Source organism: Cyclopterus lumpus, chromosome 1 (genome assembly GCF_009769545.1).
Source record: "Cyclopterus lumpus isolate fCycLum1 chromosome 1, fCycLum1.pri, whole genome shotgun sequence".
Classification (NCBI taxonomy): Eukaryota; Metazoa; Chordata; class Actinopteri; order Perciformes; family Cyclopteridae; genus Cyclopterus; species Cyclopterus lumpus.
Window position 1 is genome coordinate 10,701,602 of NC_046966.1, and position 20,277 is coordinate 10,721,878.

The 20,277-nt window shown below is 44.0% G+C and overlaps 1 protein-coding gene across 4 annotated transcripts in view; it reads left to right on the forward strand.

Moving 5' to 3' along the window:
• The first annotated feature begins 7,378 nt into the window (after positions 1-7,378).
• LOC117738386 (LIM domain-binding protein 1) overlaps positions 7,379-20,277 on the forward strand; it is a 29,368-nt gene continuing 16,469 nt past the window's right edge. For 2 of the 4 annotated variants that reach the window (XR_004610085.1, XM_034544392.1), the window contains exons 1-3: positions 13,303-13,435; positions 18,969-19,071; positions 20,053-20,097. Coding sequence is in view for 3 of the 4 variants with exons in the window: in XM_034544392.1 (XP_034400283.1) it covers positions 13,408-13,435; positions 18,969-19,071; positions 20,053-20,097 (176 nt within the window). In the remaining variant the exon portion in view is untranslated. Of the gene's footprint in view, positions 7,787-13,302; positions 13,436-16,228; positions 16,635-18,968; positions 19,072-20,052; positions 20,098-20,277 lie in introns of those variants that run through there. The other 2 variants (XM_034544393.1, XM_034544394.1) reach the window with 2 other exon arrangements.

Below are 20,277 nucleotides of genomic sequence, written 5' to 3' on the forward strand. Positions count from 1 at the left end.
TTGTGTTCACATGACTTAGTGTCTTGCTCAGACCCTGCATGACTTTGCAGTCACATGAATCAGAACCAGTGCAGTTTCATAATAAATATACTGTATATATCATTTTGTTTCCACTTCATTCTGCACTGCTCCAAACTGTATACCTGACATAATGTATAATAAGTATTCCAAATATAAGAATAATAAACACAGCATTGTAAAGCAGTATTTCTACCTGTGGTTTGCATTGATTGAGAACCCTCACGCTCCACTGATAAATCATATGATGGTCTTTGGATGGTTGATTGCATTTACATATTCATTACAGCAGCCAAGTGTTTTCCTTTCTTCTCCTACTGTAGTAGTCATTACACTGTTTCCAAATGTGCGGTGATGCTGAACTTGTTTCACTACACAGTTAATCATTTGTATTGTTTATTTTTTAATGATTCTAGTTAAACCAGTCCAGCTTAACCAACCATCATGAAGTGTGTCACCTCACAGCACAACTCCAGCAACACCGTAACCAGGTGAGGCGGAGCAGTAGCAGTTCAAGCTTCAGGTCTTGTGTAATGAAATATAAACACAATCAAATCCCAAATGGATGATGCCTCTAGTCCCAGCGAGCCTGGCTCTGTCCAAAATGTGCTACCAGCAATTAAAACTAACAGCTATTTGCACCTGTTTCTAGTCTTTATGCTAAGCTGAGCTAACTGACTGCTCGAGCTTCACATGAATTGGACAGACAGGAGGTATGAATCTTCTCATCTAACTCTTAGAATGTCTTTTTCTTGTCCTTTAAAGTGGTACTCCAGCAATTTATTGCAGTTCTATTAAGTCAGAAAAAATGTGTTCTGCCCCCTGATGTGGCCTTTGGGTTGCATAAAGCTTCAGGCTCTGGTTGGGTCATTGCATGTCAAGTGTTGTTGCAAGTAGATCTACAATGCCCAGTGAGAGCAGGGGAAGAGATTGAGTGGAGCCAGTGTGTTGCATTAGCCTTGCGAGCTAACTGTCAGTAATGTAGGAAATAAAACAAAAATGTATTTTCGTCTCAGTTTTTGGTCAGTGCAGATCTCCATTGTGAGATCCCGAGTCAAAGCACCATGGGTGAAGCACCATGGGTGAAGCTTAACAACTCTGGACTCTATATCCCCTCTTCTCACCCAGGAAACCCACCAGAGAAAGGAAGTTATTGTTTTAGTTGACAATTCATGTGGACCTGAAATGCTTCACACTTGTTTGGATTTTTTGTTTGTTGAAGGAGCATTTTTAAACATTCTGAACCCTAATATAGCAGCAAGCAACCGTTATCTATGGAAAGATAAAGTGGAGTATGGTATTTAAAAGAACTACACTCATATAGACATTTAGAGATACTGACTAATGACATAATGTAATATATTTGCAGAGGAAAACCCTCCCTGTACTCAAGCTTCCTGGTCGAAGGTGGTAATATACAACGTCGATAAATCTGTTGGGATTTAGTTCATCCACTAGATGGTGACATTAAGCATCTCCCTTAACTTCTGCTCACACTTTCTGCTTTTCTGTTACGCCTCTAAAGTTGTGAATAAGTTAATTCCCAGTGAGCTGATTTCTCCAAGCGAGCCACCTATCTGCAATGGATGCCGATCAGATATTCATATCTGTATGAAATGGATGCATAATGAATTCAGGTTCATCGCCTCTTGATTTGTGTGGCGTTATCTTGTATCATCTCACTGTTTGCCTGTGAAGGACTGTGGATGTGTCTGGCCCGTTATCTCGTGCATACCGGCGAGGAGTTGACCTTTCTGCTGAATGTCATGGCGGTACACAGAGTCATTGGCTGTAGATTAGTTGGGAGGGAAATATGTTCTCAGATACACACTTTAACAAGGTACAGCATATTCCCAGTGTATCTATTTTGATGGGCCACCTGGTGTGCACTAGACATCTTCAACAGTACATCTGCTCGGTGACCTCTATCTGTTTTCCTTGCTTTTTGTTTCCTTTAGTTTATCCCTTAAGCCCACATCTTCTTCTGTACTGTTGCTACATCTCTCCTCCCCCGCCCCCTGCCACATGCACGCACACACGCACGCACCACCTACAGCCTCATCTCCCACTACTCCTGGAGCACATTACTGTCTGAAATGGGGCCAAAGCATCCTCCAGTCTCCAGCGGGTGAGGTGTGTGTTCAGGAGTGTGCAGAGGCATTTGTAAGTGTGTGTGTGTGTGTGTGTGTTCAGGAGAGGGGAGTTGTGTGTAAGTGGGTCACCTTAGTGCAGCATCCAGCCACCATGTCAGTACATGGCCCCACACATACATATATTTAACCTACTCTCCTTAAGCCACTGTTTTTAGTTGTAAATGTAAAATGCACTCACCCACTCATAAACTGACATCTTTCATAATATTTCCCTTTCGCTCACAAAGTGCCAAACTTTGTTCTTTTGTGTCTTTCACTCCTCTCTCTCTCTATCACTCCCCTTCTCCCCTCTGCCTCTCATCCCTTCCTCATTCTTGACCTGCAGGAGGACTCCCACGGTGTTCTTTTGACATGCTTGAATTTTTAAAGAACCCATGAGGTCTAAGGAGTCAGGTATATGTGTTCCCCTCTCGGCCTCCCTCACACCTGCTGCTGTGTGTGTGTGCGTGTGTGTGTGCAAGAGCATTTTTCTATGTGACTTGCAATCGTCTTTGCTGCTCAATCATGTAATGTTTTGCATGCGTGTGTATGCATGCACTTCTATATGACCTTTCAGATATTATGTAACGCTGCGTTATAAAAAGGCATAAGCACTCTGATTTTTAACTTGACACCTTCTTTGAAGGGTGAAGCAGGACACACAGGCGTGAGGGAGTTGTGTTGCCATCATACTCTTTGATTTTACCTGACTGGATGTAAGTCTTTTTTCAAGCTTTCAGAGCAGAGAAGAGGAATGTCCTCCCACATGGTGCCGAGAACATCTGTTAGTGAGAAATGAAGGCCTGAGAGAGAAAGAAGAGGAGGAGGAAGGGGACTTGCATTAATACATGTGGGGGGAAAGAAAGGAATCGAAAAAAGAACAAGAGAGGCATGCAAGAGAAAGGAGGAGGAGAAAAAAAATCAGCATCAGCTTGAGGAGACCACCTTTTCTACAAAAGGTGAGAGACCATTCGACAAGAGGTAAACGTCCAGGTGTACACGTTCACGGGCACGTACGCACACAAACGCACTGCGCGTGGTAACCGAAGCCTACATCAATAATGTAGCTGAGAGAAACAGGAAGCAGATTCTACCTTACATAAGAGTTTACAGAGAGCTGGCTGTCTCAGAACAGCCTCTTTCATTCTCTGCTTTGCCCTCAGGCTGGATGCGCACAAGATTTCTCTAGCTAATTAACCACCACATTTGGCATCCAAACAACTTTTCAAGATAATTGTGCTGCAACAAAGGCACAAGAGCGACACTGAAGCACTTTTTAAATTCAGTCTACTGACTTCAGGTGATTTGTTTTACTCTGTGTGGCGACATTTTTCAGAAGTGTTTTCCCACTAGTCCCTAATTTGCTGGATCTTACATTACTGAAGGTTCATTATTGAAACACGCCTGTAGTTTGTAGTGGGAATGGTTAGTTTGTTGGCTTCGTACAAATCCTTCAGCATTACCGGCCTGGGAACTGAACTTTGTCTCTGCAGCTGTGGCCATGATATGATATAAACCTGCCAGGAGACAAAGCACTTATGTTGTCACATAAGACATAATTGAGGCCATACCAATGGAGTACGACTTTTGCAAGATTCGTAAATTTAACCGATTGGACAACGGCGTTGAGTGAATATTGTACTTTTACTATAAATCATGTTGCTCCTGGTTTGCTGGAAGAGTAACTAAGCAACCAACTTTATAAGTTGATAATATGTATAAGTGGTTTCACCGCCCCCAAGTAAAGCACAAAAATTTAAAAAACTGTCAATTCAGGTTTAATGAAGATGATAAATATGCACATGAATCAAGGTAAGTAAAAAGAAGGACCAGAGGAAACATTTTAGGGGGAACAAAAGCAACAGCAGGAATCTGATTCTTGATTCCCTCCACAAATTGCTTTCCTGTTCCACTTTGTCATTTTCTTCTCTGGTGCCTTTTCTTCACCATTTTGTTTGTTGTACTGTCTGTCTTTCATACTGTGGCCTCCATGTCTCAGTTATTTATCTGTGTTATGTGGGCTTTGACTATCTGCTAACTGGCAAACTGTTGACGTGGGTGGGGTGTGTGTGTGTGTGTGTGTGTGTGTGTGTGTGTGTGTGTGTATAAATAATTATGGTAAGGTGTAAGACAGTGTGTTTCTTTTGCACACATCCGCTTGAAAGTATGAACTTGTCAAACTGTCTCTATGAAACTGTTAATGTGGGCAGATATATGTGTGAATCACAGTTTTCATTTGTAAATGTGTGTGTGTGTCTAGAAGCTCATCATGCTGGTGCTATCCTTTTTCTGCCACATTGCCATGGCGACAGTGCCCTCCCGGGGTAATGGGGGACGAGTGCGCCAGAGCTATTTATTCTCTCTTTCTCCCTCCCTCCCTCCTTCCCTCTCTCTCTCTCTCCCTCCATCCATCCATCCATCCCTCGCCCTCTCTTCTTCTTCTCTCTCTCTCTCTCTCTTCATCTCTGCCCTCTTCCTCCTGCAACCTCTCTGTCTCCCTCCTCTCTGCTCTTTCTTCCCCTCTCTGATTGGCTCGTCCTCACTCCTCCTCAATACTGTCTAATGAGACAGAGGGTTAGGAAGAGAGGGAGGGAGACAAAGAGCAAGTGTCTTAAAAAAGGGAAATAGAAATATGTGGAGGAGGCGATCTATGCAGACTTGTGTTCCTCGTTGCATGTAAAGAGAGAACCTGATTTAATAAAACTCTGTGAAGTCATTTATGAAGGGAAACAGAACAGAATGTCTAACATCCGACATTTAGCTTTCTGTCTTACCTGAGTGTGTCTGTGTGTGTACTATAGTGCATACGCATGTAGTCTCTGGAGGTCTGAGTGTATGAGCTATTGGCTCAGCTGGGGTCGTGACCTTTTGAAATGGTTTGAAGATGTCTGAATGAGCAGTCGGCACAGCAGCCAACTCAAGATGTCACAGCAGGGTAAACACAGGTGTAATGGATACAAAATAATTATTGTTTATTTTATTTAGTGTGTCACATTCATTTCATTGAGCCTGTATGCACAATACCAGAGCCATGACCCACCCACGGAATCGACGGGTACAATTATTGTTATTAATTAAACCTGTGTTTACTCGGCAATTACTTTTTTACCCTTAAAATAAGACAATGCTGCTCATTGTTTTATTTGAAACATTTCACGAGAACATTTCGATGAATAAAGAAAAGTCTGAAATATAAACATAATTTTGTATATGAGAATAGTTTGATATTTTATTATTTATTATTTGGGGAAATACGCTTATTTGCGTTTGTGCTTGAACTTAGAGCAGAATTTCAATGCCCATCTCATGTTTGTATGTTAAATATGATGCTACAACCAGCATTTTGTTAGCCTAGCTTAGCATAAAGACCTGGGAAAGGGAGGAATGTGTGAGTCTGGCTGTGTGCAAAGGTTACACAATCCAGCCACCAGCATCCCTAAAACTAAATAACACATCTATAGTATTTCCTGAAGATGTCAAGCTATTACTCCAATCATCTCAGGACTCCTCAGCTTTATCTTGTGATCACTTTCGCTACGTCCCCCAGGTGGGGAACCACTGGTTTAAAGGATGAAGCTTAGTTTTACTTGACGTGGGGAAGCTGGCGTGAGGTGTGAGGTTGTTGCGAACCTTGTTCGTGCATCTCTGATTTTTTGTAATTTGGAGCCCAATCACGTGGCACAAATACATGTCTAGGGTTCATACAAAGAAAGCCAATTTGCTTTTAAATGTTTTAGAAACAGGGGGTCAGGAAAGTCCATCTATCATTTGGGTATATATTTTGCAGCAAAATCAAGTAGATTACAGGATATTCAACCTTTGTTTCTTTATAATGCATGTAATACTTGACTTCTTGTACAAAGGTAATAAAGTAGTCCATGATGCCGTCTGTGGAGGCTCGCGCTACGGCGCCAAGCATGAGTATAAACAAAGCCTAATGCTGCTCTTTTCTTATTGTCATCGAAATCCTTTGAGAAAACCAAAACAAACGATATGTTTGCATGTCTCTCAATAATTTCTGATTTCCATCCTCTGTCTGTGGCACAACATGCTGTCATTTAGAAAATGACCCAGTCAATTCCTTAAACAGCTGGGCAGTGTAGCTTTTAGAGATGTTACTCAAACAGGTGGAAATAAAGCATTTATTGGACACTATTTTCAGCAGTGGATTAATACACACTTGGTTTTCAGTAAGTCATTGTGAGTATTTAGAGCAGCAGGACGATGTTTTGGGATGCACACAAAATTTACTCCAGTGTTAATGTTCATGGCTGTGAAGCAGCTCACTCTTACAAACAAACAAATGCATCTGACAGAGAAATGACATAGCGATGGAAGACAGATTATAGCAGGATGGAGACAGGGGGAGGGAAAGGTGGAACGGAAGAAAGGATAATAAGGAAAGAGAGAAACACAGAGGGAGGAAGGAAGGAGGAAGGGAGGAGGGCAGGAGAGATAAATGGCCCAGTAGACAGGAACATGAATGAGGCGAGAGAGCAACACTGTGTGGCATACTGCAGACAGAAAGACTAACAGAGCGAGAGAGTGAATGGGCGAGAGAGAGAGAGAGAGAGAGAGAGAGAGAGAGAGAGAGAGAGAGAGAGAGAGAGAGAGAGAGAGAGAGAGAGAGAGAGAGAGAGAGAGAGAGAGAGAGAGAGAGAGAGAGAGAGAGAGAGAGAGAGAGACACACGTCAATCGCCCCTTCCTCCCTTTTCCTGCCCTCCCTGCCATACAGAAGACCTTCGCTGGATGGTAACAAGCCACTCAGTCCGCTGCAGCATGCACACACACACACACACACACACACACACACACACACACACACACACACACACACACACACACACACACACACACAGTCACAATTCCACACTTCATGTGTGCACTTTTGTGTGTGTGTGTGTGGGGGTTCTTGAGTGTGCGTGTATGTCATTGTAGCAGCAGTGGTGAAAAACAGCCTCTACATATTTAAAGGAGAAAAAAAGGACCCACATCACATGGTTGTTATTCTCTCAAATTTGCCTCTCAGGTCACTTTGACAGTCCTCTCTCTCTCCCCCCCTTTCTTTGCCACGCTCTAGAACACTCTCTCTCTCTCTCTCTCTCAATCTCAAGCACTCAGTCTCTCGTTCCCTCCCTTTCTCTTCCTCCCTCTCTCCTCCCACCTGAGCTGTAATTTGCGGGGCTGGTGAGGGCAGAGCAGAGGCAGGAACAGAATCCCTCTCACTCTGTAACACACATAAAACACACACACACACTCTTCCAGACACACACGTGCACGGTGTGATTCACAGTGTACAGCTACAACTGAGAGAATCCGATCCTTTGTGCTCTTTTTTTAACCTCTTCTTACCCTCTTTCTCTCTTTTCCTCCCTCGTCGTCACTCTCTCCTCCCTCCCTCCCTCCCTTTTCTCCCTGGTGGTGTGTGTGTCTGTGTGTCTGTGTGTGTATGTGAACAGTGGGGATAACAGACGCTCATGTGAGCAGCCTCAGTGGCGGCAGCAGTGACTGGCGAGAAAGAGGAGAGAGGAGAAGAGAGGGCAAGAGAGCGTGGATAGCAAAACCACCACCATCATTCTGATCGGATTCACACCAGACATGTGAGAAGATGTCCGTGGGCGGCTGCGCGTGTCCCGGTAAGTAGCTGCCGTGGTGATGGTTGCCGTTAACGACAGCCCCGCTGCCGCTGCTGTTTCCAGCCGCTGACTTTTTCTGGTCGTTGTTTTTGTTGTTGTTATATTTTGGTTGGTGAGTGCAGCCGCTGCTGTTGCGTGACTGGGGCAGAGAGACAGGGACAGAGGTGCCCCGGGGCTCTGTGTGCAAAGGATCACGGGAGGTTGTCCTCTGTGATGGCTGAGAGGATGGAGAGCAAAGAAAATACTGGAATAGATGGATCAACATGTAGCCTTTTTTATTCCAACCTTTTTTCTCTTCAGTCTGACTTTGTTATGCTTTTTATTGTTTGTTGTTTAGTTTGGAGATTAAGAGAAAAATATCTTCTTTGGCGGTACAAACATCTGGGCATGAAGTTGTTGCTATGGCATCACTAATGCTACTACTTCTCCTCCTCCGCCAGTTTGTTTTATTTTACTTGCTGCTGATTTGTGACTGATGACCTGTGTTAACAACAGAACTCTCACCCACAGTAGGAAAAAACGGATGTGCCTCTCGTGCAGAGATACGAGAAGAGAAAAAAAGATGGATCAAAGTGTGACATTTAAAGGGCAAAGGTCGCCGGCTTGGATCAAAGGCTTGCATGATTGATTCTGCAAAGCTATTATTGAATGCTTGATGTTTCACACTGGAGTCGATCATTTAGGGTGTATCGGCCTTGTTAGTTTCCATCCTCTTTTACCCAGAAGTCCTTTCTTCTGGAGTTCATGGAAGATCAGCAAGTGCTTTCGTGAGAGGTACTGACCTTGTCTCACATGTTACAATCCCGAGCATCACTATTTGTTTATTGCGGCTGCTTTCAATCACATCTACTTCCCCTCGTATCCCTGTCCTCTCCTGACCCTCTGATTGGAATGAGACGGACAACCAACGGTTTCATTTCAGGCCTCACTTGAATAAATCGACAACATTAGAACAAAACAACTCTGCAGTCAGACTTTCGCTTGTCGCTATTTTTTAATAAAATTGGTTAGCGTTGAGTAACAGCCCCGGGGCTTCTGGGAGCCGAGCCACCGAGAGCGACCTGCAGGGAGTAATATCCGTCATATTAGACCACCATATTGAGAGCAGTGCGAATTGTTCGCCGTCTGTGAAGGCGGAGGAAGTCCCCGCAGTCCCTGAACTGTTGTGTTTGGGTGTTGAGTGCCTGACAGCACACAGCTAATTCTTCTCACTTTATTAGCCTTAATCAAACAGAAGAGGAAATAAAAAGAAGAGGTCTAGAAATAAGCCCTGCGCCGCTGAGCCTCAGGCAATATATATTTAAGTGTTACAGCGATTTATGTTGCATTCCTGATTAGGATGTGTAGGACAAGAAATATAATCTTCTAGCTGAAAATATATTCATAATCACGATGGATGTATTCAGAACCTACAGCCTACTACACGATACACAGCAGCAGGAGAGGAGGAGCAAGTCTGGAGTTTGAGTTTGAGTTTGAGTTTGTGTGTGTGTGTGTGTGTGTGTGTGTGCGCTGTATCACCCTGACGTGGCCTCCTCTCTCCTGCCTACGAGACCACAGTGGCCGCTGTGGTCAACCCTCAAACAGCCGGGATGTGGATATAGACATTTAGCCAACCACGCATCAAGTATCAGATTACTTAGCTGTGGCCCGTCTTGACTTCAATCATTAGAAGGATGGAAAGACTAACTGGTCCCATGTTTGGCGGTTTGGAAACTCTTTTTCTGACAGATTATGTCAAAGGCGGAAAGTTGAGAGAAGAAAATTGAGAGACAATGCCAACTCATCCTGGCCTCTGCAGTGGTGTGTGGATGGGGGATGAATGGATGATGGAATGGCACATGATTGAAGCAGAGGGATGTAGAAATGTGGACAAAAAGAGAGAGATATTGGCAATGTGATCAAACCAGACGGATTAGGTATCAGCAAGGACAAACTCTCTAGACACACCAGATTACACAGGGAAACGGGGTGTACCGGTGTTAAATGTGAGTTTTCGTGCATGTGTGTGCGTGCGGGTTTTCAATCTCTGCGCAGCGCCCCGTGCGATGAAGGCAAACGCTGCCCCCTCAGCCGTTAAACAAGCCTGCGCAGCAGAGGCGGGAGAGTTTGTTTAGAAGCAGGCTTTAGCTATCTCGCGGTCAGATTGCATACTTAATCAACGTGGTCATGGAAATTTCCAAAAAGACGCTATGACCGCACTCTTGTGGGCTCCACTTTTGCTCTCATATTGTTCTCTCTGGTGTGCCCCTTTCTTTTTGCCTCGGGTTTTCTGCTTTATATAGATTTTCCTCCAGATTTCTTTACAACTTACAGGAGAGCTAAAACTAAACTTAGCGAGTCTTTGACTTTAAAAAGGCAACACAAGTAAGATTTGTACTTTCTCAAAGATCAACAAGTGATTCATTCACTCCCTCTTGTATCATGCGAGCCTGGAGGCCTGCTACGATGTGTGTGGGGAGAAGAGCTTCACCTATACATCATGACGTGGCTAACAACCAATGCCTCCAAATATGGAACAATCGCTTCCATTCACTCACGTCAACTTCAAATGACCCCACAGCGTGACCCTAAACAGTGATGCACACGTAGGACAAGTTAACCCTCCCCTCTTTCTTCACACATTCAAACCACTTAGATAATGATAGAAAATATAATATAATATAAAACTACAAAGTCTCTTTGTAGTCATTTCTCTCTCTCTCTCTCTCTCTCTCTTGTTTACATTCCAGAGCCGTGTTTAACACCAAAGGATCCTCCCCCTTCTTGTGTGGGCTCAGAGTGTGTGTGTGTGTGTGTGTGTGTGTGTGTGTGTGTGTACACGCATATGCACCAGCATGTACACCCACATGTGGATGGCATAAACAGTGGAGCAGAGTTTGTGGGGATGTGCTCTGAGCTTCTACACCATCAGGAAACAAAGTCACAATACAGTTTGCTCTCTGCAGCCACAGATGTTTTGTGCTTTGTGGATAATCAGACTTTGCGTTGACCTACCCAGACCTTACATTACACCAGCCCCCCCACCTCACTCCCTGCACACTGTTTCACTATGCTGTGTGTATATACCTTCATCCTTCCTTCCCCTTTCCCCCTCCCCTCACTCCCTCTTTCCCTTTGACTCCCTGATTGCTAGCGTATGTTGCCTGGCTGGCTGGCTGGTTAGATGAAGGGGAGGGGAGGGGAGGGAGGCTAAGGAGGGGGAGAGAGAGTAGGGGGGAGAAAGGGAGAGAGAGGGAGGAGAGAAGGGGGAAGGGACTGTGCCCTCTCATGCAGAGAGTCACATGGTGTCCCTGATTGGAGGAAAATGAGTAAAGACTGCAGCCCAGCTGAAATGGCAACAGACAAAAACGCACAAAGGCTGAGCTGTTTAGAAACGGGTTGCACAACAAGAGAGCCTGAAGAGGAGGAGGAGGGTGTGATGGAGGGGAAGAGAGAGGGAGTGAGCAGCTACTGAGGAGAGATGAGGATTAAGAGAGAGGTAGAGGAGGAGGAGCAGGGAGGGTGGCAAGAAAAAAAAATAGGAGAGAAGAGAGGTGACAGAGGAGGGGGGCGGGGCAAAGAGCAGAAGAGCCGAGAAAAGAGAGGCAAGTGGGAGATGAGCACCGTAGGAGGGAGGGTGAGACAGAGTGAGAAAGAGATCAGACTGTGTTTCTATGTTTTCTGCAAGGCTGAGCAGTGACGTGATTGGCTGAAGGGGGGGCAGACCTGACTGAGATCAGAGACAGACAAAATGGCTCCCAGAGAACAGAGAACGCAGCATCAGGGCACTGTCATCTCCCTTCACACAGCTGTCCGCTGACACCAGCCGCCACCACACACTTCTGACACGCGCGCGCGCACACACACACACACACACACACACACACACACACACACATGCACACGCACACACACAAAAGCTAAACTAAAGGCATATTGCCACTGTGATGGGGAAAGAAACTGAGGATGATGGATAGTTATTGCAGATCATCATTGCTATGACATGTACATGTCATTTTTGGGGGTAATCCTTAAAAAAATAAATGAAACAGAGACATGAATGGCATCTGGCTCACACCAGAGCCTTATTTTCCTGATTTAATCCCGTCACATATTAGCCTGAGCTGACATGTGACGAAGTTCTCTTGTTGCAGTGTGTCTGTGTTCGCCTGAGTAGGAAACTCACCCAGTGAGAGAGGAAATGCTGTAGAGCAGCATGAAAACAAACACTGGCTCGCTGCGGCCACAAGAGGGCGCTGCCGTCAAAGGAAAAACTCTGATTGTAGGTCAGTTCTAATTTCCTGCCCTTGGATTGATGCACAGTGAAGGACTGACTGCAAATCAAACGGAGAATGATCCCTTTGTGCAGAACAACCACTGCAACATTTGCATACAGTTTCACTTCAAAACTAATTTGCATAACAGCTTTGATTCTTGTTCTATTATGTGTGACAGTAAATCGTCTCACGGGATGTTGTCATTGCCCAACCCTACTATTTATTCCTGTGTGAGTAGCATGTTTATGTTACATAGTTGGCTGAGATGAAGATACTCTCAATTACTTAATGTCTTGTTGGAGTGTTTAATATGTGTCAGTGCGTCCTAGTTCAGTCATGAGTTTTGTGTGCAAAATCAGTACAAAATGTCAGATAAATGTTGAGTCTAAAAGTGGTCTTTGAAATGTAGTGGAGAAGAAGTATAATGGAAGTGTAGTAAAGTACTTGTACCAGTGCAGATAAGTGTCTATGATTCTGAGTGTATGATCTAGACCTGGCTTATTCCACCAGAAAACAGTGGCAGCTTGACCTTTGGATCTTTTACCAGAGCTGAATTGGACAGAAAGATCTCTTTCGCATCTGATCCAATATGAGAGTAAAGAAGCCTGAGCTGCCAAGAGTATGGCACCTCACAGTGACCACTGAAAAGAGCCATTTAACTAGCTTCCAGATAAAGGAAAGAGACTATCTGTGCTAGTGATGTCAAATACCATGAAGTGGTCAAATGCTTTGGCATTACACTCAGGGAACGAAATGGTTTGGTTTTTATTACAGTTTGGAGGGAAAAATATAATGAACGGATGTCCCACTAATTAGAGGTTAAATTTCCTCTTTAAGTTGGGATCAATTTAGTAAGGACAGTGTCTACACCCATGGCAACATAAGATCAGTGATTAAGGCGGCGATGAAGGGACGGTTGTTATCAGAACTTTGGCAGATGTGTGTGCCGTTCAGTTTCCTGTTGACTATGAGTGGAAGTGGCAGGCTTCACAAATTTGCACATACACAGGCGACACGTGCATAAGAGCACACACACACACACACACACACACACACACACACACACACACACACACACACACACACACACACACACACACACACACACACACACACACACACACACACACACACACACACACACACACACACACACACACACACACACACACACACACACACACACGCACTCGCACTCGCACACACACTGTAGGCATCCTTCTCCCCCCTCCTTGTGCCCCTGAGCCTGACAGTCTGGACATGAGAGATATCAGAGAGGGAGAGGCATGAAAACAGAGACCAAGTCTTTGAGTTAGATCAGCATGTAGCTGTGAAAGTGCATTTGTGGGTGCCGAGAGGGCAATGTCAGAACAGCTAGAAACTGAGGGAGGTGAGTCTCTCTTTCTGACCTTTTCCTTGTTGTCTTTCTCATAGCTGGTTCAGCAACAAACAAAAAAACAGAGGTTAAACAAATCAAAACAGCAGAGGAAGAAAATGTCTTATTGTTTTTATTGTTGTAGATCTTGTTTTATTGATGCTCAGAGAAATGCTACACAAGTTTGGTCCCCTTCTTCTACTTGTTTTTACTTTGACAAAGGTGAATTAAACAAGTTGCACTTGTAGGTTTAAGTGTAAGCTTAGTGAAAACATCACACGTGGCACTACAGGGAGTTTATATTCAGCCGCTGCACGCTGCAGCTTTAATCACTTATTGTACATGGATTTATGGCTTTAGGTGTGAATGTGTGACTGCAAGTTGGAAAAAGAGGCTAGCTGGTGAAGTGTGTGTGTCTGTGTGTGTGTGTGTGTGTGTGAGTGTGTGAGAGAGAGAAAGAGAGCGAGAGAGAGAGACTCATTGGTTGGGGTGCTGGTCTAAGATAAGGCCTGCCCTATGCCTGAGAGCAAAAGAGACGGTGTGTGTAAGCCCTTCAAGCCTTATCCTGACACACCTCCCACCCCCACCTCTTCTCCATCACCCCACCACACATGCAGTGAGGATTAACCCCGTCATGTACCATTTCAATGGGCAAGCTTTGGAGACACACACACATACGCACGCACACACGCGCACACACACACACACACAGGATTAACCCTTGTGTGTCCATTTCCATGGATGGTTCTTAGCTTCGCTCTGGTTGTGACAGCATTGACTGCTTGTGTTGCCATGACTACAGGGGACAGCGAATGTAAGATAGGCAAATCCACATAAGTCACCCACAACAGACACTCTAAGCTACTACTGACGACACCTCCCCCTGGTACTAGACACACAAAGATGCTGCCAAAAGACTGGCAGGAGCCTCGTGAGCTGTGAAGTGCTCATGTCACAAGCTTACTATGGTCAAACCAATATACATAAACTTAGCCCAGGCATCTTTGTTGCTGGTCGGGTGAGAGACAGGCCTTAGAGCAGCTTATCCTCCTGTGTCTGGTTCTGGGAGACAATGCATTTCACCAGAGCCGGATCTCTTCCAACACGAGAGTCTGCAAAGAGGTCTGCATCTGAGCAAATGTAAGGGAGTTATGTTCCTAGTTTGCAAAAGCCAGACAGAAAAGATGTGCAGATCGGTCAGAATAAAGTGACACCCTCTGGTGTGAAGAAGCAGAAAAGTACAGTTGATCAGACACACAACGAAAAATCATTACACCTGCTTCAACGTGTCAGATATGTCAGAATATCGGAGATGATGGAGAAAATGATTTGATTACGAGACACATAATCAAACAGTGGCATATATAAGTGACATAATTGGGGTGGAAATGGATGTTTTAATTTATTATTACAAAGTTGATCTTTATTTTGGTTACATTTTGAATTATTTGTATGAGCTATTATTCTCTTATTAGCTTCAAGCAAACAACACAAATAAATACTGTGGCCAATTGGAAAAGAAATGTGCACTTTTGCAATAAAGTATGAGGAACTGTAAATGTACTGTGCCCACAATAATTTATCTGCTACAAAATCACGTGGAACTGATCCTCGACATGCATGCAGCAAACAGAAATACATTTTGAAAAGTTGTTTGAGGTTAATCAGAGAGGAATACATATGTTTTAATCAGAATAAGACTTACATAGACATATGTGTACAACCTTTGTTTGTGGGTCACATTATTGGAAATTGTGCCTCTAAAATAATTCAACTTGAACCAAAATAATGTTGAACTATGTTATAATACGATCATCACCACCAGTGTTACGATGCACGGCAGCTTCTGTGAAAGCCTGTTAACTGTTTCCACAGAGCGGCTCCCTAGAGCAGCTTAATTTGCAAATAAATCATTGATGAAACATTGTGTTTTCACTCCGTGTGTACATGGGTAGTGTATAAATCAGAACCACGTTCATGCTGTTGGCTGCAACGACCCTAAATAATTAAAGCGGGGAAAAACTCTTTTGGGTTTGGAAGAAAATCATTTAAAACTTTGATATGAGATCCCCTGTCAACATTATTAGGAGTCCAAGTCATCCTTCAGAGATAAATAATGTATCTCAAATTGGCAAATAGCATGGCATACACTTGGATTAATATATGAAAAACTACTGACCTAATATGACTTGTTCTTTTTATATCCCAACCTTGGCCATATGGGTGAGTCCTCACTGGCTGTGATCTGAATATCTGATTAGAATTTGAGGCGATTTAAGCAGATTTAGAGGCCTATGGGATTCTCCTTTTGGTTTAGTGCTTCCTCTGTGTGTGTGTGCGCGCGCGTGTGTGTGTGTGCATACACAGAGAGATCCCAATGTAATGAATTCACTGGTCTATCTTAGAGACAGTTCACTGTGCAAATTCAATTCAATTAATTGTAAACAACAGTATGTTATTCGTGGATGAAATTTAATTTGTTGAATCTCAATCCACTTTTGACTGATTGGGCTTCTGCATCAGCTGTGTATGCATCACCCTGGATAGACCCACCGTGTATAATTCATATGACAAGGGTCTTGGCTGTCACTGTCTCAGTTGTTTGCAGCGGATGTGCGCTAATTAGGCTAACATGAAAACCACTTTGCAGTCGGCATGATGTTTATTTCCACACACAATTCCACTCGGCTGCATTAGGCCAATTCTCATCTGTGTCAGTTACAAGGAAGGGATGTGATGTAGGGAGGAGGAAGGAAGAAAAAATGCTTACCAGACAACCTTCATGTGCAGTTGTGCATTAGTGGGGGGAGGAGGCGGAGGAGAAGGGGGGAGAGGGCGGCTGGCGGTGCTGGGCAGAGAGGATAGAGGAGCAAATGCATTGCGGAGGGAGAGGAGGAGGGCCTACAGCTATTGTTCATGTCCTCCCGTGAACAAAGGGCTCATCTGGGTCCGTATGTAAACCCACAGCAGGCTTCAGCCCACTAACAAGGCCTCATGCGGGACAAAACATAACCGACTGACTCCCGCAATCTAGGCTTTATTCCGTTTCAGTCTCGCGGTTCGAGGCTATTTGTTTCATTGATCCTGTTCAGAGGGACGTATTGTGTTGGCACGTCGCGTCCAGCGGGCCTATCCGTACTTACGCACGGAGCGTACCGACCGTCTATCATCACGGATCTGTAAACATCAATTTTCTGATTGGACTTCTTTTCAGGTAAACGGCCGCTTTCCCCAAAAACACACACCCCGGATGCAATGTCGAGCTGCTGTGGCAATTACGTGCGACTCACGAGCCGCCGTGGGGTTAGTTTCTCGTGTTATTTCGGTGCTTTATCGTTGAAAAGGGGTTTAACGCTGAGGCGTTAGCAAGACGGCTAACACCGATCGACTGTGTTCAGGCTGGCTAACGTTAGCTCGCCGAGCAGGGCCCACAGGGCAGTGTTGTACACTGGCACCGGCTCGCTGGTGGCCGACGTCGAGCTCACTGGCTCCTGTTCTCAGTCCCGGGTTGTGTAAAGACGCGCTGGTCGGCATTATGTAGCAAAGTGTAGTCGCGTCCTGATATCAGCTGTTTATCGGTTTAGCCTGGCTAATAGCACAGCGTTAGCATTATGCTGCCTCTCTAATTGCCTTTGTAAGCAGACCAACACGTCAGATGTGCTTCCACCGGTGGGAAACGTATGAACCAACGGTGACACGGATCTTGTGGCATTTTTAATACCAGATTCACGTGGGTTTGTATGTCAGTTTGCCAACGTAGGTCACGAGTGTAAGTGTGACAGAGCTATCGACAGTGCTCGGTTTGGATGGACGAGTTGTCGCCTCTAGAAATCATGGTGGCAAGTCTGGAGGGGCACGAGTCCACAACCATTACACTTTACTATCATTTTAGAAGAAACTTTGTAATGCTGAGTGTGGATTTCTGTGTTTGTAGTTCAGATGAAATCAAATGTTATTAGTGTTTTGGACATCCATGTTGGTCAACTTTTGGTGAGGCTTGTTCCGAGGTGGGCTGACCATCACATTAGGCCAGGAGGAGGATATATGTGCATGTATAATGTGTATATGATGTGCTGTGTGTACTTGTAAGGGAGAGAGGAACATGATTCCCAGTGGAGGAAGTGGAGTCCAGCTGATGTGATTGGGACTGCCTGTCATTAACCGCTAACAGGAGAGGAGAGGAGCTAATGGAGCTCTCAACAACTAATGGACACATAACCATCGATTATTTATTTATTTATCAAACCCATTTGTTTTCCTGGTGGTGCATCCAGCCCATAGTATAGCAGTGTGGGCTCACACAGTAAACAACTTGTTTTTGCACTAAGTGAAGCCATTTAGATGGTGCATAACTTGTTTTGAAGATCCTCTTCATAGAACACTATTCTTGTTAGTTAGTTATTTACTTAGTCTTTAAAAACTATCATCGGCCATTGTGTTACAGTAGGATCCTAGCAGAGTAGAAACCAGTGGAGATGTAACTCCTTAGAGATAAGATGTCATTATTTAAGAGAAGATTGATTTTGATACATGCGATCATATCTTAGGAACATCAACTTGATCAGTATCCGTATGTATCATTGTGTCCTCGAAGGTCAGTGCTAGGCTGGACTGTCTTACTCTTGATTGTCTTACCTTAAAATATAAATGTATATGTCACATCACTGCTGTGCTCTCACAGTTCACTCTTCGCTGAAAACATCCTATTAATGCAAATAAAGCCAATCTCTCCCAGTCTGTTTATCTATGTCTCTTTCATACATACACACACATTGTCAAAGATATGTTTAATATGCAGAGACAAGACAGGGAGACATTAATGAGGCGGGGCTTCACCATGGTGACGGCAGGGGTCGTGACCTAGAGGGCGGCACGCCTGGATGGTCTTTATTGGAGAGCTGGGCAATTAGAGTAGAACAAGGGTTGGAGCAGTCTGTGAGAGGGATTCATCAGTTTTGTTTTTTTAGGTGGTTGTGAATAGAGTCAGTATTGGTCTGTTTGTGTGTGGTTTACGACAGTTTCTGTAGGAGTGTAGTAGGAGCACATTGTTTACTGGAGGCTCCCTCCTCATCGTGTTGTTTTGTGTGTCTATGAAACAAGATGGGTGTATTGCTGTGGATGACCTGTGAATGTGTGCAGCCAACTGAAACCGGGCCATGCTGGCCAGTTCAGGCTGCATGTGCCGTCACCCTCACATGAGTCATTCTTTGCAAGTGTCACTCAAAAGTGGAATAACTATCATTAGAAGTTCCACTGTAATTCCCAAAGATGTAACAACTTAGTCTGGTACCACCTTCTCTCATTTATGTCCTTTCTCTTACTGATCTTATTTAGGTATTTATTTATAGCTAGTCCAACATACGCAATGTGTTGAACGGTTTGCTGTGTCAATCCTTACATTTGTGGATTACTAAATACAGCATTTATTACCAGATTTGTATATAATTGATCATTTTCTGAAAATACTACATCTAACATTTTCAGTAACTTTTGAACCTATAGTATAAAAATCAAACTTTTGATCAAATGTTTCCCTTCTGTCTTCCAGGCTGTTCCTCCAAGTCATTCAAGCTGTACTCCCCCAAGGAGCCCCCCAACGGTAGCACTTTTCCCCCTTTCCACCCCGGCACTATGCTGGACAGAGACGTGGGGTGAGTTTTATGTCTGTTTTCTGTGTGTTTTGTTTATCTGTTCACAGTACTAGCCTTTAAAAATCTTCAATGGGTGCTTGTATTATTACATACCATGTTGACATAGCCTGGAGTTTAATTTCCTCAACCATATGTTAGTCTGAAAAACATCCACAGGTAATTTAATTCAGTTTGGCAGTTGGTAGTCTGGCCAATCAGCAAACAGTAGAAAGTAGTTTAGATGCTGGCGACAACCAGCAGCAGCGCTGTAGTGTGATTTGCATTTACTGGTTGTTTTTATTCAGGAGGTTAACAGACTTCATGAACAGTCAAGATGTTCATATGTATACTAAGTTTCAGAAGCTGCAAATTTACTAAAACTTGTTTCAGTGGATAGTTTGGTTGATATGGGAGGTTTCAAGGACAGCAGACATGTGTTACTAGTTTGTAACCTGAGTTAAAATCCATGTACAGCCCAGGTAGTGTTTGTACACTCATACTTTAATGGCATAACGTCACTTCCCAGGATCGGGTGCCTAATGTCATGTAACAGTGTACATTACATACTGGTAGAACTTTTATTTTTATTTATTGTTTACTGATCCTTGGGACTCCCCTAGGTGCATGAAGGTTTATCGGTGAAGAAGAGGTCACAATCTCCTGTCATTTGGTGAAATGTTGATCCAATTGCGAATACATGTTAGTGTAGTGTAAAACTAGTCACAGTTATAATGACTCAGTAGGGTTGGCGGGCATACCTCGGCAGGATTGTTTGCTGTGCGTCAAAGCTTGTGTTGCAGTAAGCAAATCAGCTACAGTTGGATATGTGAAAATGAGAATATGTGTGTCTGGGAAGTGTTGTTATTTACGGTCTCCTTGTATCATCCAATTTGTGGCATGTTTGGCTTGTGTCCCAGAGTCGTAAAGACAGACAAGCTCCTGAAGGAGGGCCTATTAGTGCTATAGCTAAATGTAATAATCTCTTGTCTTTCGTTTCTCCAGTCCCACCCCAATGTATCCTCCCACATACCTGGAGCCCGGAATGGGGTAAGACTGCATTGTTTCCCATATCTCTTAAAGGGTGTGAAAATGGCATGAATAACACAAGCAAAGATAAGGTTGTGGGAAGTTGTGCTCTTATCTCACGTTTAAGATATTTTGTATTTAATCTGACAAAGCTGAACTAGATAGTGAAACAGCCCTCAACGTATGGAAGCTGTGAGAGCT